Source organism: Toxorhynchites rutilus, chromosome 2 (genome assembly GCF_029784135.1).
Source record: "Toxorhynchites rutilus septentrionalis strain SRP chromosome 2, ASM2978413v1, whole genome shotgun sequence".
NCBI lineage: Eukaryota > Metazoa > Arthropoda > Insecta > Diptera > Culicidae > Toxorhynchites > Toxorhynchites rutilus.
In genome coordinates, this window is record NC_073745.1 from 33,212,231 (window position 1) to 33,236,270 (window position 24,040).

General features: G+C 39.0%; 1 protein-coding gene across 2 annotated transcripts in view; it reads right to left on the minus strand.

Moving 5' to 3' along the window:
* The window catches only part of LOC129770177 (beta-1-syntrophin), a 652,823-nt gene that overhangs the window by 287,727 nt on the left and 341,056 nt on the right, over positions 1 to 24,040 (minus strand). For both annotated transcript variants that reach the window (XM_055772842.1, XM_055772843.1), the window contains 2 exons: positions 17,962 to 18,310; positions 8,150 to 8,384 (listed from right to left, as the gene is read on the minus strand). In XM_055772842.1, coding sequence (XP_055628817.1) covers positions 8,150 to 8,384; positions 17,962 to 18,310 — 584 coding nt within the window. The remainder of the gene's footprint in view (positions 1 to 8,149; positions 8,385 to 17,961; positions 18,311 to 24,040) is intronic.

Below are 24,040 nucleotides of genomic sequence, written 5' to 3' on the forward strand. Positions count from 1 at the left end.
TGCCAAGGGATAACATTGATACTCGTATTGATACTCTTGAGCGTTTTGTTGAGTTTGTTCAATATTTCTTAATTCCGTTATCCGTGCTGGTCTCGGTGGGACAGCAGGAAAGAATTGGCTTCTTGCATTATAATTATGCGGTGGTCTATTAACGTAATTTACATATTTAGAGCGAATGGATTTATCAGCATTCATTGGACTCGGTAATGCTTTCCGAAGTTGTCCATTGTTGGTATTATTGCCCTGAGGTGGAGCTGGAAAACGAGGCGTAAAGTTTGGTCTGGTTGGAATACTTTCATGCTGATATGATTGATATGGTTGACGGGGAATAAATGGTCGATGATTAAACATCGGTTGACGAGTTTGTAATTGAGGATAAAAATGTATTGGTTTGGGTAAACGTGGTGTTAAAGTCGGTTTACTTAAGCCCGTACGACTTTGATAGTTACGTTCTTCTACCGCAGCATCAAATGCTTGTTTTATATTTCTGGGTTGACGTGCACGCACGTTCCCTCCAATCGGCTCTTTCAGCCCTGCTAGGAAAACCTGTAGAGCATTTTCCTTATGCGTCGAGTTTCTATCATTTTTAATATTCTCTTCTCTTGGAGAAATATTAGTATTATTAATTAGTAAGGATAGAAGATTTTGTACTTGTCCAAAAAATTGTTCAACTGATCCGTTTTGCTGAAGTTGAAACAGCTCGCGGGTAAGTGTGACTGAGTCACGTTTATCATTATAATAAGCGATGAGATTTGCTTTAATCTCATCCCAGTTGAGAGAAGTTCCATAAGTTTCTAGGACTTGGTCCGCTTCATTAATTATTTTGCTTCTTATAGCTTGAAGCCAAATTTGCTCGAAAGGTGTATTTTTAATAGGTTCCATGAATGGCATAAAATGTTCGACGGACCTAATGAAACTATGCAACTTAACGGGATTGCCGTCGAATGGTTGCAGTTCTCTCACCGCTTGGGGTGTTTGGAGAGATTTCGTAATCTTTTCAGCCTGTTCGAATATTCTGTTTGTTTCTTCAATTCGATTCATGTTCTGTCTAGGGGGTAGTAAAGGATTCGGTTGAGGTGGAGGAGGAGGTATTGGGTTAGGAGAATTGTTCATTTCCGTGTTCATTTCTCGATTTCTTAAATTATAGGGATGGAAACGGTCCATCAAATCCTATATCTCGGGGGTGAAGAAATTTGATTAGTTTTTCTTTAGAATTTTCTTAAATCTAAACGCGATATTTTATATGGCGATTGTTTCTTACAATCTAAACGCGGCTGGCTACACGCGGCGCAGATATTCTCTCTGCTGTGTAGACACTGTGCTTTCGACCGGGGGAAATCTTATTGTACCGATCGCATCTACCACAGATATTCACTCTGCTATGCGATCAGTCTCCTACGCGGTGTGAGATTAGCACTTCACCGTTGGATGGTCTGATAAGAACTTTCCGCACTAGTGGAACTACAGATATGCTCTCTGTTTGTTACACACTAGTTACTCGCTACGCGAGGTGGTCTACTTGCACATACGTTTAATTTCTTTTGATAATGATATTATTAATATTTATGCAGATATCAATTCTGCCACATTGGGTGTTTTAACTTTAGTTATATAGAAGGTATAAGATAATAATTGTGGAGAATTACTTACATGGAGAATAAAACTAATATTCGCAGAGTGGTTCTTCCCGATAGCACCTTCATTGATTGATCTGATAAATTTCTTCTTTGAAACAAACATTAGTAATGTTCAAGTCTTTTTCGAAGCACACGTATTGTCTTTTGTATTTGGGCCTCTTTTTCTCGTTATTCAGTTAAACTTCACTTTGCACTAGATTATTTCTATTTTCTGTTAATCCGATATTGTTCTGCACTTAATCAATTCGATCACTATTTCATATCTATTTCGAAACACTTGAGCGGTAATCGCATCCTACCGACTGCGCCAGTTAAAGAAGTTAGGCCTTTGGGAAGGTTTTTAAAAATTATAAACGAACTACCTCACTTGAACATCGAATTATGACTGACTTTATTCCTTACTAATTAGCCTGAGCTGAGTTCCCTAACGCGGCGTACGGTTATGCTGATTCTCCAGTTTGGTTCCGGTGAGCTCGATCGTGGTGGACTTCGACCTGGCCAAAGCGCTGAGCCTTAGGATTGTGTATCGAACGATAGGTCGATGTTTCGATGGGTCGTTGGTATCGATGATGTTGACGGTGCAAATATTCAGGTCGATGCGCCGTCAATGATGATGCGCTGTTTGTTCATGTGTCGCCCGGAGAACTGATGCGTTAGCTCTATTGGAAGTGGGTCACCGCTGTTGTTCGGTGGTTAGTTGATCTGTTCGTGTAGTACATGGGGATGTGGGTGTTAACTTATATATATTGTAACATTTTTATGTAGGGGTTTTTAGGGCCGGGGAAGGTTTTTACGATAGTTCGAGACCCCTCCCCCCTCTCTAAGAGGGGGCTGCCATACAAATGAAGCACAAATTTTAGCATAACTCGAGAATTAATCAAGCAAACGAACCCAAATTTGACATGTGGAAGTTTTAGGGTGCAATAAATGCTTCTATGGTGGATAGACACTTCTCCCAACTCTCTAAGGGGGAGGGCTGCCACACGAATGAAACACAAATTTCTGTATAACTAGAGAGCTAATCAGGCAAATAGAGACAAATTTGGGATGTGAGGATTTTTGGGTACGAGAAATGTTTTTAAGATGCTATGACACCCCTCCCTTCTCTGAAATGGAGAGGGGCAGGGGGTATTGAAAACGTATATTCTCGAAAACGTAATCTTGCGCCAAAACGGCTTATTTTCTTAAATATTTTAAAAAACGTTGAAGGGAATTAAATTTCACGTGAGTATGAGCGCGGTTTTTTTTACATTCTCTGTGCTATAGTAAGATAAAGATAAACAGTGTTATTTATTAATTCTTTCGAAGCTTCACGTTTTCTTAATAAGCGAACGTTTGTGGGTTCAATCGCAGAGCTCATCATTGATTGACCTTCTAACTGGTCCTTTACAATTTCCTTCTACAGGTCGGACTCGATTGTATACAGACTCGAATCTATGTGATTCGATTATATACAATTTTAGACTCGATTATATACAGTTTGGAAAAAATATTTTTTTTATATTTCAAATATGACTTACTTCAAGAAGAAATGTAACCTTTCAACGCTAAGGTGTAATTAAAGTGGGTATTACGTGTGTAGTGGGGTAAAAATAGTGATTTCTGAAGATTTTGCTTGAATTTTCACCAGGAATTGTTTATATCGATATTGCAGCCAAATTAAGAAAGATAGAATTTAGGTGTCAGAGAACAAATTGTAGAGCGGTTAAAGAGCTTCAATTTAATTGATAGAAACAATCTAGTTTAATATAAATTTTTAGGATGAAATTAATAATAACACATTAAAATTATTAATTTTTCCCTTCCAAAATGTTATTAAAATCCACTAATTTAGATGTTCGCTACTATATCCTGTACTAAATTTTCCCATCTTTCAAATGAAAGTAACAGAATCGACTTCCGTAGCGTACTTTGTGATGCAGAGACAGTTTGAGGCAACAGAGTCCGAAACAAAAAAAAAAAGTTCTATGACTCTGTCATTGTGGAATTGGAACATATCCGTAGAAGGATTTTTTTATCAAATATGATCGTCTATAACCTCCTGAGAGAATCTGGATAAATTTATTTTTGTCATGTGAGAAAGGTATTTTCTAACTTTAAGGTAATGAATCAGAAATCAAATTCCTTTTTTATATTCAAAAAACGAAAAACATGCAAAAACGAATAAAAAAAATTTTTGTTGACTCTATTATACACAGGATTCGATTATATACAGTGAAAAGAAAACAGAAACTGTATATAATCGAGTCCGCGCTGTACTACAAATTTCCTGGTATCTGTACCAAAACTTGTCTTTATAATATAATTTTTTTTTTTCAGACACAATTTTCGCTCAAAATTATTGATTCACTTGCAATTACCATGTATCTCCCGTTACATGGAACACATGTTTTATACAGAAAAATAAGTTTCCATTCATAATTTTTATTTCCAGAGCGCGCTATTCCACCTGAGAAATCCAGCTTAATGCCACAAACACAAAATCCAATTGAACTAACAACGATGTCATTCAAGAACATATAATTAACTAGCTGACCCGGCAAACTTCGTCCCACCCAAAATTTGTTTTTTGTTATCAGTACCTTCAAACATTCACGTTTTCTTACTATGAGCAAGTTCATGGGTCTAATCGCAGAACTGTTCATTGATTGATCTCTAATCGACCCGTTGAATTTATCTTTTGCTAAACAATTCCTAGTATTTCTAACAAAACTCATCATTATAATATCAGATTATATTCTCGTTCAAGATTTTTCAACCTCGAGTAATGCAGAAATTAGTATTTCATTTGTATGGCAGAAGAGTTCTCTCGGTTACCTTCTCAGGTTTTTCAGGATACCTAAATAAATTCTCTATCGCTAGTTATTTTTTTATCCCATTTATTTATTTAAGGATCATTAGCATTTTAGCTGTAACAGAGCCGAATTTTAATCGTGTACATGTCACATGGTTATCATATCTATAATTAGCACATTACACAGTTGCCGTTCGCCAGTATTCCTTCTATACCATTACATATGGCACATTCACACAGTAGCCATTTAGGCGTAAGAGTATTCTTTCTGTTCTTCCATTATCCACAGCGGAGACAGTTGATTGATCATTGTTGTGTTATTTATAGAACAACAGCCCGATGTTTCTTGCAGAGCAGAGCAGTTTTATGGATGAATCGATCTTATTTCGACCGTGAATCGATCTCCATCGCTGATGATTGTTGCGTGGACGTAGCTATTCTGTAACAACACAAAGATGGTCAATGAGGGTCCTGAGTTTTGAACTCACGATCGATCGCTTACTAAGCGAATATCGCTAGTTATGACACACGAGAATCTCGAATTTTCGTTTCGTCGACCGGCCGATAGTTCGCATTCACAGAATCACATCACTTACCTTAGTGAATCCAGATTCTCGACCTTTTCCACTAACAAATATCCCTTCCATGATAATCACAAGGAAACCACGCTGTGGAGGCTGCGAATATCATACTAACATTCCTTCCGTTTCTCTGGTGACTGAAGACGTGGCCGGCGTCGTTATTGACTATTTAAAGTTCGAATCCTCATTCTTCCCAGTCAGATTGTCCTCACTGCATTTTGAAGTGACTTCCCCCAAAACGAATTCGTTCCTCTCTTCCTCTCTCCCATGTACGTGTGCATGCATCGATGTTTGAGTTTAACGTGGTTTGACATACGCTGCAGGGGAGCTAGATTATTTTGTATCGTACACAAAAATTACACAACGTATAAAATAGCTTGCAGTGTATGTGCGCTATTTTGCACACTATTTACTAATACTAACGCGAGGACCTTTATAGCATAATTGATAAATGTTTAAGTTCGTTGGTTTGAATTCACGATGGGTAGACAATAAACCGTCCATTGATGGGGTAACTTCTTTTGACGTGTGACTACGTCTTACCGGAGTATATGGGGGGTAAAGTGAAAACATAAACAAAGAACATGCAAGAAAAATGAAAGATTCCGAATGCTTATAACTCGAACGTTTCTTAATGTGTCGGAAAGATGTTTGCATCAATTGATAGGGAATATTTCTACGCATCTATCGCAATTAATAAAATGTTATTTTTCATTAGATAAACAATTGAATAACTGTAAAATGTTATCTAAACGCCCTAACAACCTCGTTTTGATTGGCCCGATTTACGGTTTCCCCAACACAGCCATCATAACCAAGCAACCTTGGGGAATCGGCATTGCAAACACATGAAAGTCGGGGTTTGTTCCGACTGAAATGTGTTTCTCCAACACAGACGTGGAGCGTGGGGAAATTGGTACTGCAAATAATGCAAACTGCGAGTACTTTTGTACTCGCTTGCCTTTGTGCAGACTAGAATATGTTTCCTTAACACGGTCTTCTAAACTTAGGAACCTGGGAAAATCTAGCAGACATTAGAGGCGAATGAACTGAAAAGTTTAGAACCTCTCTAATTCATCATCAGTAATCAGTCAGTCAGCAGACATTTGAGGCTAATGAACTTTTAAGTTTAAATGCTCTAAAATATAAAAAGTATAAGTTGAAGTTATTGATTCATGCAAGCAGGGGGTACTTTCCTCACCCGCATGTTTTTTTGCACTCCGAAATGTGTTTTCCTAACACGGATTACAAAAACGGGTACGCACACAACGCTTTGGCTCGGTTATTCAAGATTGCATTGAAGGATATTACTTCATATCTTCTGCTCACTGAATTTCTGGCACTGAGTGCCTGAAGTTCCTCAAATTAAGCAAATTCGCGGTTCGAGAAGTACGTGTACTTGAGAGATGTAAACTTCAGAGGGAAATGTAAAATAAAATAAACGTTTGATAATTCTTCCGTTCACATATTTTGTCCTAGGAATCACACCAAACGTGAAAGGACTGTCATTAACTTTACTTGTAACGAAGAACATAATCTATCACAATGCATGAATTGACCTTACATGGCATTTATTCAATCTCTTTACTCACAAAACAAATATATTAAATTCGATTGAATTCGGAAATTGTTTAATTCAATCAAAAATTTAATCAATACAAACAAATGATTGGTTATCTGAGCTAATTCCACGTCAACTTTTCGGTTATATCATAGCTATAACCCACCCATTTTTTGCATCAGAAATCATGTTTTCGTTCCTCTTTATATGGACGTAAAAATAAGATTGCGTACGCAGGTATAAAATTAGTGTCAGGGGGAAATGGAAGTGTGGATTGAAGTCAGTTGAATGAAGAGGCAGATTTGTATTAATTAGCCGAGTCAATTAAAAACACTGACTGGATTAGTTCACCAGTCATCCTCGCTAGTCAACGCTAGTCAATTCATTTTCTAGTCAAGTCACTTTTTGTTAGCGGCGACTGCCGAAGCAGTTCTAGTCGAAGCGAAGCTACGGAGAGTAGAGTCGGTCTTCATTTTTCACCTTCGAAGATTTCGGGCCCTGGTCAGGATATTAAAAACTCAAACCAGAGCTAATGCAACATAATGTTTTTTTTTAGCCTGTAACGTCCAACAGTTCCATAAGTTATGGCCACACCGAACAGTCCGTATTACAAATCAGCATATCTATAGAAAGGACACAATTGGCCGACGCTGGTCGTATCCTTTTTTTTCCGTCAACACTTCAAACGACCGATGGGCACTCTCAGAACTAGTGTATATAACAAACTTCGAAAACGAAACTACATTTCCATACACAAGTTAATGTTGCAGAAAAGTAACGTGAAAACACGTGAACAGCACCGTTTTCCATCCAATTCCTCGCCGAGTCCATTCTTCAAAGGAAAAACAAACCTTGCGAGCCACAACAGACGATCTACTTTATCTACTTTATCATCCACCCGCTGAAACTTTTGTTACTTTTATGTCTTGCATCTTCACCGAGAGCGCTAGTTTCGGTTGTTCCCAAGATGAATTGTGGTGAAATTTCTTTCCCCAGTAAAACGGAATCAGCGAAAACCAGGGCAAGGAGAAAGATACTTTCAATATCGGAATAGTTCGAATGCTGCCTGTTCTGGGTTCATCCGTAGCGCCTCAACCCCAGCTGTGGGACGGGGAACATCTTAGAATTTTGTTATTCAACAACAGTGGCAGTGCGAACGGAAACTGGAGCAGTTGATTCAGTAAACTTCTGAACTTTTGTGTTTTCGTTTTCGTCCCGTTGTGGATGAAAATATATATAAATTTTCTAATTAGCAGAAATTGGCTCGTTTCATCGGAAGATCCAGGCAAATCAGAATCAATCACCCGGATTCTCAACATGAAACAGAAAAACCCCTCCAACGGAGCATAAAACTGTTCATCGGCGACCGATTGCGCTTTGAACCGGGCGGATGTTTTCCCACACAAGAGCAAACATCTCGTCACGGAACACGTACCCCGTGGTACCTCTTGCTGCCAGCTGCTGCTGCGTGGAATTTCAATTAGCAATTGCCCCGACGCCGCGGTTGGCCGGCCGTCTTTTGTTTTCTCTCCGCAAATTTAATAATAGCTCCTCTCGCTGTTTTTCCTTTCCTTACCTTCAAGGTCCACCACACGGCCGGCCCGTTTCAGTGCCCGAACGGCTTCCTCGTGGGTCGCATCCCGCAGGTCCTCACCGTTCACCGACAGGATCGCGTCGCCCACGTACAGACCCTTGGCGTTGTCGGCCGCCATCCCGCGGAAGATTTTCGATATCAGTATGGGCATGCGGTTCTCGCGGCCGCCCTTAATCGAAATGCCGAGTCCGTTGTTGTCCGATTTGATTACGCGCACCTATGGGCGGGAGAGAGGGAGAGAGAGTGTGGGGAAGGATATTAGATGAAATAATTACTGTTCAAGACGCTTCATGAGAAAATATTCGCCGCAGTCGTTTTCTGTTTTTATGTTTTGTTCATTTGAATAACATATTTCATTTTCCATAATATGGAAAATACCTTCGAGTAACTTGAGAAGACTGTCAAATATTTCATACCCTTCTTGTATCAAATGAAGGTGCTCGACTGGTAAAACACAGTAAATCATATTTTCATTTCCATCTATTTCAGATGCCTAGCAGCTCTCAAGAAAATGGAATTGTGAGAGTGGGTCCCAGTAAAACCTAACCCTTGCAAAAGAGGCTAACGGGTGTTAAATAAAAAATGAGAATTTTTTCAATACCTTTCAGTAACTCAAATAAAGAGCGTAAAATTTTCTTTCTCCAAGAAAATTGCTCTTTGGGCTCCCTAGAAACAGTAGGCGTGTTTGGTTTTGCTAGTTTGAATTTAGTCAAAGCAAAGATGGCGTCGAAACAGCACGTGCTCCGCGAACGCATTGTACGATTCTACGAAACGCATTTCCAGCAAGGAAAAAAGTTCACGGTGGCACATTTTAAGGAAGAAAATGTACCTGTCAGTACGGTTTATCGTATCCTGGGTTCCCTGAACGTAGAGCGGAAGATCGGAAGTGGTCGTCCGGTGACGATAATGACGAAGCAGAGGAAGACATCGTTAAAGAAGCTGTTTGACAACAAGGACGCAACCAGTCTGCGTGACGCCGGTCGGAAGTATGGCTGCTCCCACGTATTGATCCATCGGACCCTCAAGATGGAAGGAATCGTCTGCAGGAAGAAGACGAGGTCGCCGGAGTACACGGAGGAGCAGATTGAGACGGTTAAATCACAGTGTCGGTGGATGACCAAAAAATACCGCGGGACGTCTTTCGTTCTGGACGACGAAAGCTATTTTCCGCTGTCCAAAACGCATATTCCAGGAAAAGATAATTACTACTCCAGCGACAAGTCATCCACACCGCCTGAAGTGAAATACAAGTTCAAGCACAAGTTTGAAAAAAGGTTATGTTGTACATCGCCATTTTCGACCGGGACATTTCAAAGCCTTGGTTTAAGCCGAGCGGTCTGGCAATCAACCAACAAATCTATCGAGAAGAGTGCCTCGATAAAATCCTGCTGCCGTTCCTGAACGAGCATCACGCGGATGGGAAGTACGTCTTCTGGCCGGACAAGGCGTCTTCCCATTACGCCAAGGAGACGCTGGCGTATCTTGAGGAGAAAAAGATACCGTTCGTGCCGAAAGATCGTAACCCAACAAACTTGCCCCAGTGCCGCCCAATAGAGGATTTCTTTGGCTCACTCAGTGCCCTAGTGTATAAAAACAATTGGAGGGCCAAGGACACAAAGCAAATGACTACAAGAATCCGGGATTGTATCCGGAAAACGGATGTAAGTTCCGTACAACGTTCTTGTGAGAGCATCGCGACAAAGTTGCGTCGAACAGACCACGGCTCTTACTCAAACATTCACTGACGTTTTTTTTTGAAGAAAATACATTATGTTATTAATAAAAAATACTGAAATCGATGAAAAAAAAATATTTTTTTATATGTGATTGAAAAAATTCTCATTTTTTATTTAACGCCCGTTATCGTTGGTGCAGTTTCTGTCAAAGGTGCTTCCAAGACTTTGGAATCCCCAGGTCTACATTACATGATCTCGTTTTCCATATTCCATGTTCACTTTTTTCCATATTTTTTATTTTTTTTATTTTTTTTCCATATTCCATGTTCACCGGAGCTTGTTCCGACCATATCTCCGGAATCAGTTGAGCGATTCAAACCATATGCGATAGTGACATCTTAAATTAGAATACGTCCCGTTTGACGGTTGCCACCCGCACTATTTGGTAAACTCTGTTTTTATGTCAGCTTTGAAAATTGAACATTACTTGCAAAATTGCCGTTTCAAAGCACTGATATTTCTTATAACTAATGAAAAATAATCTAGACAATGATTCTGTGAGGGAAACATAACAATATGTGCCCTCAGATCTCACAAAACAATACTTTCCCTCATGAGATCGGGCGCTAACCGTATTGAATAACGAAGTGTAAGCAGAAGAAAAAAAACACTTAGATGAGTTTGTAAGAAGAGATTCGATCGATAAATGGCAAGAAACTAAACTGATCATGAGATAGGAAGGGCGAGGAAGGGATAACATTTATACATTCAGAATTTATTTAGCATAAAATGGGTAAAACTGATGTTCACGTATAAAAAAACTGGGTAAAACTGGATAAGATTTTAAAAAACTGGAAGTTTTAACTGTTTTACTGGATCGAGGGAAAAAAACTGGAAGAATCCAGTTTAAACTGAAACATTTGCAATGCTGGTAGTATCGTTGCCGAACGACTTTCCGAATATTGTCGAGGTTATTGCAACATTGAATCCGTTCTTAAGACGGAGTTTCAATTTTGTACACGAGGTATGAGCTGTGCTCTCGGGGAACATTTTTAGAAGCAAAACAATAGCTAAAACAGACTATTGAAAAAATTCTGAAAAGATTAAAACTGCGAAGCTTCTGGAATTATACAACGGAATATGGGTATTGACCCTTCAGTAATATAGGGTTGGAGAAAAAGAAATGTCGTATTTCTGATCGAAATTTGACGCTTTATTTAACATACTTAGAATTATCCAGTTTAAGTCAAATATTCGCCGTTTTGTTCGCAAACTTGTTAACATTTAAAAGGCAACTTCATTCTCCCCCCCTTATAAAACCCCCTTCCTTATTCGCAAAAACTCAGACAGCCAGTTTTCGCAAGCCTCTTTTGAGGCCAACTTAGTATCACCAAGAGTGTTTTGCATGGACCGGGAGAGATGATAGACACTTGGAGCCAGGTCCGGACTATACGGTGGGTGCAATAGGACATCCCATTCGAGCTCCCGTAGCTTCTGGCGGGTCATCAAAGATGTGTGAGGCCGAGCGTTGTCCTGGTGGAAAACAACACCATTCCTATTGATCATTTCTGGCCGCTTCTGGTCAATCACCTGCTTCAAACGGTCAAGCTCACCGCGCTTCGACCACGGCTTTTTTCGCTTTAGGTTGTCGTACGTGATCCACTTTTCATCACCAGTCGTCATCTTCTTCAAAAATGGGTCGAGTTCGTTCCGTTTCAGCAGTGCATCACAGGCGTTGATTCGGTCTAAAAGATTTTTTTGTGTCAACTCGTGTAGCACCCATACATCCAGCTTTTTATTTGGAATCCAATCTTCTACAGATGGTTCCAAACGATATTATGGTCTATACCCAGTCCCTGGCCAATCGAGCGAGTGCTCACATGCCGGTCTACTTGGGATGATTTCAACGATTTGATCGGTTTCCACGACGATCGGTCGACGGAAGTACTACAGATTTGTTGTTAGCAAGTAGTAGCTTCACGCTTCACACAAATTCCTCTTGGGACATGATCCACATTGATTACCATACTCATTAGGCTAGGCGCAAATTGAGAAGCGTATAGCGCTCGTAAGCGAACACGACTCCTTCGTGCCACAAACGTAGCGTGGTGGAGCGCATATTGAGTCGCAGTTTGGTGTAAATGACGTGCCACTCGCATACAATGTCTGATTCACACAGAGTTGCGCGATATATTTATTTACTAACACAACCTTCCGACCGGTACAACCATACAGTATCAGACTCACGGCGCCAACACAACCAGCATGAGCAGCACGAGAAACTGTGGCTCAGCCACAGCGTCGAGCGAGACATGTCTCACGAGCGCTCCTCCATCTCGCGTCATCTGACCAATATGCGCCGTTCCATCTGTTTCCATGAGCCACAAAGACAGGCGCTACATCGCGCCAAGTTACTCGCGCCATACGCGTCTCAATTTGCGCCTAGCCTTAAAGTCGGGAGACACGACTCGAGCTGGCAAAGCCAAACGATTGTCTAAGATACCAGCAGAAACACCATCGTATCCATTAGGATCCGACACATGATATGGAGCTGCGCTTTCACTCATATAAAAATCCCAGAAAATATGTCAAAATCCTCAAAAGAACTATCTCAAGATTTCAATATTATTCGTTTGCAAAAAAAATCATATAAAGTGATGAAAGTATTTGCGAATAAGTAATGGTTTTTTTGACGTAGAACTGCGTCTTTCAGGAAGGGTGCCAAATCAGAAAACATGTAACGTTTATATGAAATAAAGTTAACGTTAGTAACTATTTTCACTGTGAACAAATTCTCATGATTTGCATACCAATCGAATCGAAAGTTTTCTAAGATTTGTTTGTTATGCTATACATTACAATTCGCTAATCTCTAAACGGTATAAATTCATGAAAACTGGAAGAACTTCCTTTTTTCTCATACATTTGTTCTGCCGATTTGTGTGCTAACCCTGCCCGTATATCGAATGCTTATAACTCGAACATTTCTTAACAGATCGGAAAGATGTTTGCATCAATTGATAGGAAATACCCGGCTGACCCGGCAAACGTTGTTCTGCCATATAAATTGTTCCTAACGAATATGTTGGTTAAGTAAGTGTGTTTGAATGTTTTAACGATCTATGAAATTAATCGAATGTGATCGATAAAGAAGAACGAATAAAACGATTTGAATGTTTATATGTTTATATGTTCAATGTATTTCTTTAACCCATTTTGTGCCAAGCGTTCGAAGAATCGAACTTTGATAATATTTAATGCCTTTGGATTTATTAGGTACCACTTACCATCAATTTCGTTCAATTTTGCATAACTTTATTGGGCAGTAAATTTGATGTTGAGCAAGTATGTTTGGAACGTGTTTTCAATTTCAATAAAAAAAAACCGATAAAATACAAAAATACGTAAACTTTTCTACAGTATAACTGCGATAGAAGAACATACATAACAGCCGGGGAAATTGAGTGTTCAAAAAATCGAACGTTAACCATAACGGACATTTCTGTTCTGCTGAATCAATACCAATACATCTGACCTCCGCAGAGCATTCTAATTTGTTTACTTTGGAAGACGGAAGGATTTTTCATTTTTTTCCAGAAATTTCAATTCTGAATATTTGTTAGTATCAATTAACTCAATTAGCAAATATTATCGAAAAATTGCATTTCTGTCCGTGATAACCTTAGGTGATGGCAGTCCGTAGAATTTCGTGTGTGGAGGAGTTGGAGGAAATCAGTGCGTGGAAGAATGGTTCTAATGAGATTGCTGGGTGAATATTCTCCAGCCGGATTGGGTGGGTGATCTCATCGATGAAGAAAACCTAAATGATGATTCTATTCAACAGGATAATAACCTCCCAACCCTCTAGCCATTAATTTTTCGCAGCGTATTTGTACTTTGCAGATTTAGAAAAATGTTCGATTTTTCGGGAAATGGATAATCGGAAACAAATACTTGTTGAGCATTAAAATTTTTCCACGGACAACAATCTAAATGAAAGCAATAGCATTCGTTTGAAAAAAAAGTCGGCCGGTAATAAATTAAAACTACATGAAAGAAGAAAGGTCACATCTCACCATAGGTGGATCAATTCAGGTTTATACTTGGAAGCTTTCATTCCTCTGTGCTTGTTAGTCCCGAAATGTAAAATTAATACATTTATTAATGCCGTATATTAGCTTACTGAAGTGACCTTCAGTTCACAGTATGTTTGTAATTGCAAGAAAAAGTGCAGGCTTCGGCCAATACTCGATTTCCCGCAAAATGGAAGTTGGGAAAAAAATAATTCTTGAACATTGGGGTTCAAATTCTGTCTCGTTGATGGAAAATACGCCCTTGTCATTTTCAAGATGAACGGCTAAATTTATAGCTGCTGGGTCATGTTCATGAATTGGGAAACCAAAGATATGCCAGGCAACTTCAATGGAGCTGATATAGAGCTAATTTTAGTTTGAAATTTTTGTTTTAAAAGCGTTTTGTCCACCCGAATATCCATTTTGCATATTTGCTCCACAGAAATGGAACACGGAACTCAATGTTGTCTATGTCGAATTGCGTCGCAAGTTTGACACATTTGCATAACTTGATTGGACTCAAGTCGAACGGATTTCAGAATGCTAAATTGCAATCCGTACGGATTGCAATTGACTCTGACGATGTTACGGCGTTGCTCGCGATAGCGTTTTTCAAGTGAATGTATTCTTCATCAAGCCACTTATGTTGATTAGATCGTAGGAATCGCAGTCGTTCGCTCTCTACCTTCCCTTACATAACCATGAATTGTTGGTACAGCTCACGACATCATATAATGACATCATACGATATACATAAAATCCATCGAGCGCACTCCTTTATTTTTTTCATCTGATAAAGCTATGCATAAATATTATTTCAAAATGAGTAATGATGTTCATAATGAATGTAGTACCTGCAGCAGTATCATGTTGTCTAATGTTTGTGCAATATTCATCTTGTTCTTTCAAGACGGTCGTCAAAGATATTTCTTCTGACTTGTATTCTGGTCACACATTCTAGAGCTTGCAACTCCGAATACATTCAAGGCTTGTTGTTTGGTATAGGAATCTCAACTAAGTACTACTAAAAATGATGCAAGTAATACTACGATAAGAAGGCGAACGTTGAGAACGTTAGTGCTATTGAAGAAGAACATGGAGAAAGTCGTATGAAAGATGAGCGTTAACGATGGGTTCAAGATTATTGTTTTTTCTTCGAGTCACAATTTCTCGCGATATTGTACAGACACCTTCTATGATTTTAGTAACGCTTGCGAACTGAATCTAGACTCGTGCTCTCCAGCAGATGTTTTATCAGAATTGATGATAAAACGTGATTACCAATTTGTAAACCGAGCAAGTTGTGCTCCCGTGGCCGAGTGGTTAGCGTCATAACTAACATGCCGGGTGTTCGGGTTCGATTCCCGTTCTGGTCGGGGGAATTTTTCGTCAAAGAAATTTCCTCCGACTTGCACTGTGATCACGCGTATTCTAGAGCTTGCCACTCAGAATGCATTCAAGGCGTGTTATTTGGCATAGAAATCTCAACTAAGTACTAATAAAAATGACGCAAGTAATACTACGTTGAGACGGCGAAGTTCCTCTAGGAACGTTAGTGCCATTTAAGAAGAAGAAGAGCAAGTGTGATTTGAAGTATTTCAATAATTCGTTGTGCTCATTCAAAAATACTTCCAGCTCGCGGGCGATATGCCTGGCTTTAGACGAAGTGAAGTTACTTGCGAATGTGTGGATGAAAGTTCGATCTAGCGTCATCTGTTATTTAACAACATAAATAAATTCGTTCTGTTTGAAAAACGACCAACGGTTAAATTTTTTGAATATTGTTTATACAAAACTACTAATATCGCGATTGAAAATAGGGTCTGGGGTTTGAATTTTTGGTTATATGTATTGTTTGAAGCAAAATTTAAGAAAACAAAATTTCTGCATAGAGACACTCTAATCGGTATTAAATATTTAGTAATCGGTATCCTAGCGGTATCGTATATAGTTAACAACCTATTCTCATGCTTACTAAGTTTTTTGTGCATAATTTCATCAAAATCGGTCGAGCCGTTTCGGAGGAGTTCGGTAACAAACACCGTGACACGAGATATATATAGATATATATATATATATATATATTAGATATATATATTTTATATAGATATATATATATATATATTTTTTGGAACCCCTAATCCATATGGGTATCGAATGAGAGGACTTGACTAGTAGAACAAAGTTATACATGCCAAAAACAAATCCAAAATAGCGGATTACATATCCTCTCAAACAAACCCATCAATATAGGGGTATCAAATGAAGGGGCTTGAACAGTAGATTACAGATATTTATGAAAAACTCAAAAAGATGACCGCAGTAACAAAATAGCCAATTAATTTTTTAAACGGTTAAATTCACCTTGACCTGTTTGTATGTATGCTTGTATGTATGCTTGTATGTATGTAGGGTTGTCTCACATTTATAAAAAAATTGACCCCGTTTCTTCTGACTAATTGATCTGATATTTTGAACACACCTCTATCTTTGCTGTCATTAAAATACTGCGTATTCCATTCTCTTGAAAAATCCAATTTGGCCGTCGCTATACAATGGCTGATTTCATATTAGTTTATAAAAATTGTAATTGGGATATGTGTATCAAATGAATGGACTTGAATTGGAGAACAAACTACATGACGAACAACATAAATTCAGAAAGTTCGTCGGCACAAGATGGTCGACTATGTTTTTTTTTTGCAATCTCATCATTAAATGATATAATTTGACTGATAAAATACAGTACAACATGAAAACATTTACAATAAAATTTTGAATGTTTTTATTGTAGAGAAATATACTAATGATACAGATAATGTACTAAAAACTAGAAAATACTAACTAGAAAACTAGAAAAAGTATAAAAGTATAAAGAAAATAAAATCGTGGGGTACGTTGAATTTTCGTTATCCATAGTTAATAGTTTCATCATATGTCCCACGATTTCATTTTAGTCTCCTCAATGCCCTAGATTAAAGGAAGGGGTGTGATAACTACTATCTGCTACTTGCCTAATTATTGTTTAGCTTTTAGTACATTATCTGTATTTTTATTACGTTTTATCACAATGGAACCGTTTAACTTAAAAAGGATATTTTTAACTTTTTTTTTATTTCCCACTGAGCTGTGTTTCCCTAACACGGACTTCAAAGTTAATGTGCCTGGGGGAATCCGCTTTGTCAAAACATGCAAGTTGGAGGTATTTTTCGGTGTTGAGTACTTTTATACTCGCTTGTCGTTGTGCAGACCGGAATATGTTCCCCTAAAACGTACTTTTAAACTGAGAAGCCTGTGAAAGTCGCCATTTCAGATACTAGAGGTGAATTAACTTTCACGGTTCTAGAACTACGTAAACATGAGAAGTGCAATAATTTCAGAGGAAAATGTAAAATAAAATGATCTTTTGACAATTCTTCCGTTCACATGTTTTGGTAGTCCTAGGCATCATATTAAACCTAAAAGGACGTTCATCAATTTTATTTGTAACGAAGAACAGAATCTATTACCAAAATGTCGATGCACTCTAAAATAAAATTCGAAGTGGTAAACAAGTGGATTGCATAATATAATTGCGTAGTTCTACGTCGAAAATATGCGGTCGTGTCCTAGATACAAACCCTTACAATTTTGTAGTTTTATAATGCATACTGAATGATATAAAGCATAAATTCCAAGGGACGGCCAAATCACTGCCACCTGCCGACTTAGGACCAATCTCTCCTATGTAAAAATCTCAGGAAAAAATAATTCTATACCAAAAAATTATTACTCCATATGTATGAGAAAAACAGCGAGCAAAAAAGAACAGTTATTTTCCTCTCTTTTTTTCTAATGCTTATTTGAATTTCCATGTTGTATGTTCCAAAATCTACGGCCATCATTGTGAACAGTCGTGTGCCAAATGTGCTTTGATATCAAAACAGTATCGTTTGATCCAATGAAAATGAAAAAGGCCTGGGAGAAACATTCGCTCCGGAACGCGCCTTGGAGCCCCGTACCATTTGCGGTTTCATGAAACTCCAATCGAAAATTCTCTACTCACATGTCGCTTCTGGTTCGCCACCGAGTCAGGTACATCGCAGATTTCGGCGATTCCATTATCGATACTGTTGTTGTTGCTGCCGCTGCCACCACTGCCGGCCCCTCCCAACCCGTTCGTGCCGTTGTTGTTGTTGAGACTGCTGTTGACGCCATTGTTGTTGTTGTTATTATTATTGTTGAGGAAATTGTCGCCGTTTAGACTTCCGCCCCCGTTGAGTGTGCTGCTTCCGGCAGGCGTCGTGACGCCACCGTTGCTCAGATTCTCCGACGAGTGGATCGATGGCCCCGATGCACCCGTTGACGAGGGCTGTGACGAATTGTTTGAACTGTTGTTGCCGCTGTGATTGCTCCTGTGGAAGAGACAAAAAAAAGACCGGAAAATGTGAACGATGAAAACTAGCTTATCAAATATAAATCTCCCCGCCATCAATCAATCTAAAGTCTTAAGCGAGCGTTTCGCCGCGCAATACAAAGTTTCCCACAGGATAAGACAAAGACACTGAAGACACTTGTTTCCCACTACCCACTTTTGCCATTTGAAAGTCGTTCGTTCGATGATCGAATCGAACGATTCATCAAAGTCCCGCCAAAACTCCCATCAATTATGAACCAGATTGTAAACTGCGCGGCTTCGCAATCACCGGAAATTTATCTTCCCACCGGCAGCCGTTTTTTCCCGACGCACCGGAAGTGGCTATTAAATCCTTGAGTCCACATTCCACATTTCGCGGCGCAACAGGACGAACAAAAAAGTACCCCAGAACAGGAACCGGTCCAACCGAAAGCCAATAAATTTCACGCACATTTTTTAAATTATTCACACGTTTTATTAGCCATTAGTTTCAATTATTTTCAATTTTCTATCCCGTATAATATCCGTTTACATTTTTTATTTCGGCCGGAAACGGCCGGATGGAAAATCCGGAAATTGGGACTGATTTTGAGCCTTGGTTGGTGAGCAGCAGCGGCGACGATGAAATGGCTGCTTCCAATAAAATGGGACAGAATTTCCATTTCATGATCGTAAACGCCTCCCCCGCGCGGACGCACTTTCATTCCCAATCCTCCCCCTCCTCCTCCTTTTCCCAAACTATGTATGTAATGGGATTTAGACTAAAGCACATCGAATTTATATTGATAGAAGTCGGCAATTCCCTTGCGGTGAAAAGGCATTTTCGAATCATCGTTTGCCTCCTCCATTTTTGAGGTCGTCGTTAGTGGTGTGTGTGTGTGTGTGTGTGTGTGTGTGTATGTGTGTGTGTGTGCGGCGGAATCCTCTTCCCCATGGTCACGTAATTGCGCCCTCGAATCGCCCCCGCATGCACCTTCACACGAATCACACACGGAGAACGCCGTTGGATGAATTTTTCAAAACTGCCGGATGGGTTTGGGTTTTTGGGAAAGTTGATTTGTTCTACACCACCGCGCGGAGTCCACGAGGGGTCGTTTGTACTTTATTTAGCAAACGAACTCCGGAGGAAGAAAGAATGTGCGCGCTCTGTCTGTCTCTCAGCGGGCGGAGGATTACCGAAACGAGCCGGGAAGATAAATTGATTCCCACGTACAGGTGCTTCGAACAAAGATGTTGAATTAGAAATTGACTACTATAACGAGCCGGAGTCGGAGTAGCAATGTGTTTGTCTTGAGGAAGAGCTGCTCCGCAGATAATGGAGGTGAGGGGATTGAGTTGAAAGCGTAGGCGGTAACGTTGTTGGGATTGAGAACAAAGTGCTCTTCTCAATTTGTGAATGTTTCATTTCATGATACTCTTTATAGGAAAATTAAATAACTCAAATAAAGTGTCAGTTAAATGGGATGAATTTACAGCTTTGGTTTATTGCTCCCTCTTAATCTTCTTGAACGGCGGTGCGTTTCGCAAAGCAACTAAGCTTCCTCAGTTCATTATCTCCTGCTTGGCTTCCATTAGAAGTTGGTGAAGATTATAGTGCTACGGAATTTGCTTTAATTGTAGTTTGAGTGGTAAATTTAGAAGCACCAGCGTAAGTCGAAGGTATTTATTTTGTAAAAAAAGGCTGGCGGATCAGAAACCGAGACTCTCACTTTTGTAATCAACTCTACTTTCCATAAATAGCTGAATCATGCTATTGCAATCGATTTGATTTTCTATTTTGGCCTTGATCTTGAGTAGATTGTACACTTGGTAGTTGCTATTCGTGATTAATCGTAAACCAGCGGCCATGTCCTTACTTGAGCTTGAGCTTGGGTAGACTGTAAAATTCGTAGTTGCTTTCCGTGATTGACCTGAACCAACCAAATTACGCAAAGAACACACAGAATGACGCTTGGGACTAGCAAATCATTCTCGTTGTGCACTTCTCGGTGATTCGAGCTTTAATTGGTCAATAACGACGCCGGCCACTTCCTTACAGTAACCAGTGGAAGGGAAGGAATGTTAGTATGATATTCGCTGCCCGAAAGCCAGAAGGGTCGCCTCTATAGCGTGGTTCCTATGCGTTTATCATGGAAGGGATCGTTGTTAGTGGGAATGGTTAAGAAAAATCAGGATTCACTGCGGTAAGTGATGTGATTTCCTAAACGCGGAATCTCAGCCATATGACGGAAACCTGGTCTGGGCACTCCTGAGATTCAAAGCAATAATGGCAACACTGCTGAATTTTATTTGTCCTAACACTTTCGTGTTTTTAATTTTCCTGCTCTGAATTGATGCATACCAACACCTGCATATAGCATCGTATCACACAATACATACTTGCGAGCTGAAACTCATGGCGAAAAACAAACACTTTCACATGTAATCCTGAGTGTGCTAACAATGATGATGTTCTGATAATAACACAACATGCATACGCATATTTAAACTATAATAAATATAAAATAAATAATATAATAAGTGTGAGGGAAAAAAATAAAATAAAAAATAAGTGTGAGGGAATACACAAACACGATTTCACCATCAGTGTATGTATTTTCTATTTCTTGTGCATTTTCCCTGCGAAAAAATCATTTGCTCCTCATTTACTTCTGCATACGAACACGATTGAAAACTATAATAATGCCGCTGGTACCACATTGAATTCATTATTTCCTGATGTCTAAGTATTTTAAGTATTCATTTTTTGACGTAGGATTACGTCTTTCGGGAACATATTGGGGTACAAATTGAAAATCAAAAATCGAGCTCATCGCGAAAATTGTCCAATTTCAAACGCTTATTGCTCAGTCATTTCATGATGCATTGATGAAATTTTGGCGTCAATCGATTTCGGCACTCCATAACAATTTTTTATATTGAATAAAATAATATATGTCATGAAACTAACCATCGAACAATTGAAAAATCTCAACCCCTATCCTAAAGGAAATACCCACTTCTGATTGGTTGAAATTGACGACACATGCGGCGGTTCCCTAACAGAGACATCTAAACCAAGCTGCTTGGGGGAAATCAGCATTGCAAATACATGAAAGTAGGGGGAGCTTTTGCTCCCGCCGAAATGTGTTCCCTAACAACGACATCAAAACCAAACTGCCTTATGGAAATCGGCATTTCAAGTACATGAAAGTCGGGGGCATTTTTACATTGCAAGTAAGGAGAGTGATACGATTAATACTAGCAAATAAAATTTAAATTTGGAACTATAATGTTGGTTGCTTCGTGAAATTCCATATCAATGTCCGATCGTGCATTGTCACGGCTTACAGAGACAAGGGGCCTGATTCTCGAATACACTACGAATACACTTCACGGTGGAAACGGAATGAAACGTATTCGCGATGACAACGGTACGGTGTCGACATCTGGATACGAGATTAGTTTCCCACTAAATTTATCATTATAACATCAAATTATCATCAGATGAAATTTTTGTATGAGATTATTATATCACATGAAGAAAACAAAGTTTTCCACTCACATTGAATACCAGTTTGATACGAAGAAGTTTATTTTTCATTTATGATTTTTTACTTGAACAGTCCTCATTCTGCCTGAAAACTCATCATTATCTTCGACACTTCACTAACCCGTAAAACGTAGTTCAATGGCGTGCCGTTTATTTCGTTTCCACCGTGAAGTGTATTCGAGAATCAGGCCCAAGGCTAGCTACTCCGGATCAGTCATTTTTAGTGACGTCATCTGAATCGTTGAAGTAAACAATGTGTTCTTTTTTTTTCGTGCTTTGTAAGTTTGTGCGTTGATAATATAGTTGATTATATTTAACACCATGAATAATTTGATAAAATTTAGCGACGATTAACGAGAAATAATATGTCAAATGCTGAAAACCAAGGCAAATAGGTAAATATAGTACCAATTGGCAATATAGGCAATAATTGGCTTGGAACCGCATCTTCCCGCAGCATTCGTTTGCTCCATTCGGTGTTTAGTAGAATGTCCTTCAATCGGTAGTCCTCATCTAAAAAGTGATCGGAGCATACCCTCGCCTTGGCTACGTTCAAATCACTGTTGGCCTCGCAAACATTTATCCACAAAGAACATAATTCTCGATTTTTCGGAAAGCGAAAGAATCTCTTTTTTGGCCCGATAATGTCATTTTCATAATTTATACATCCGCTCACAGCGCATTGAACCATTTTCGATTTTTCATTTCAGGAACATTTACGCGTAGGTCGGAAAACAAAATACAACTGGCGACTGTTTACACTGACGATTCGGATGACGTCATCAAAAAAAAAGTTTACTCGCTAAAGAACTAGCCTTGTCTCTGTAAGCCGTGGTGCATTGTGATAAATTTAGCACAAATGTAAGTGTAAAATTGTATACGATAGCCGTTAACCCTTCCCCGCATAACATCGAGTCTCACTCGTGGTGTACTTGCATAACATAGGAAACCAGAACAGAGCAGAGTATTGAAATCAATTGATTTGTGACGTATTAAATAATACGGGAAGGGGTTAAAAATGACTTGATATATGAAACGATTTATCGTTTGGTTTAAGCTGTCTGTTATGTTGTGTTCATTTTCACCCAAGGAAAGTTTAACGGCGAGAAAAATTGGAAAAGAGAAGCAATTGTGATTTCCCATATGCTCTACATATAGTATTAGGTGTTGTTAGTCCAATTAAAATTCGCATTGGGTTGAATAAACAATTCCCATTTCAAATATATTTTCGCTATATTAAAGTAAGATGTTTTTACTGATGAGAAAAATTGATAATTGTGTTCGGTATTAATCATTATCTTATATTACATTGGTGATTTTTTTTTTCTTTATTTCATCCATACATATCACAAGAGGCATCTCGTCTAGGATCACAAAGGGCTCGTCATCATATCTCGTTCCACTTCGGTATCCTTTATCTGATACGCACCATCCAACGACTGTTTATCATCCTTCTGTCATCATCACCCGTTAAACACTGGTGGAATGAACAAACAATACCCAACAATCAAACAAAACGGCCCTTTTCAGGTCCACCAAATCATTATCGAAGAGTTTAACGATGTAATTCTTCAAACATATCCAAAATCAACAGATAACCTAACGGAATCCTACGTCAACTATGCGGTCGTGTCTCGGACAGAACCCTCCTGTCACTTTTTTTCATTGTAGAATCATTTGACGATAATTGTTGGATGATTCATTCTTGTGCTCGCAGAACAATACATGCTCGAGATAAGCGCAGCTTTCATCCTTAGTGGAGAAAGTTTTGCTACTGGCAAGCGAAACCAAATCACATACAAAATTTCAGAACGACATTCACTTTCTTGGTGACCAAATAAACGAAATAAACTCTATATGTTAATCTCAACAACCTCGAAAAGAGTATCACTGCTTATTTATGATCAAGATTAGCGTAAATGCAATCCTAGTTGAAATCAGTTTTGCGACTGGCACGCGAGCCCAAATAAATTAATAACTTAATACAACTTATTGAATAACTTGGTACTCCCCAAATAATTTTTTGGTGCACAACTCTAACACCTGCTACACCATAGCGTCAGTTCAGTGGATTGATGATAGAAAACAAACAATGTTAACTGCGTGGAAAAAGGCTGGATATTTTCCTCAGCATAGATTCATTACCAATACCCTAGCTTAAATATTTCCCTCCCACTATCTCCCCTTCTTGTTTTA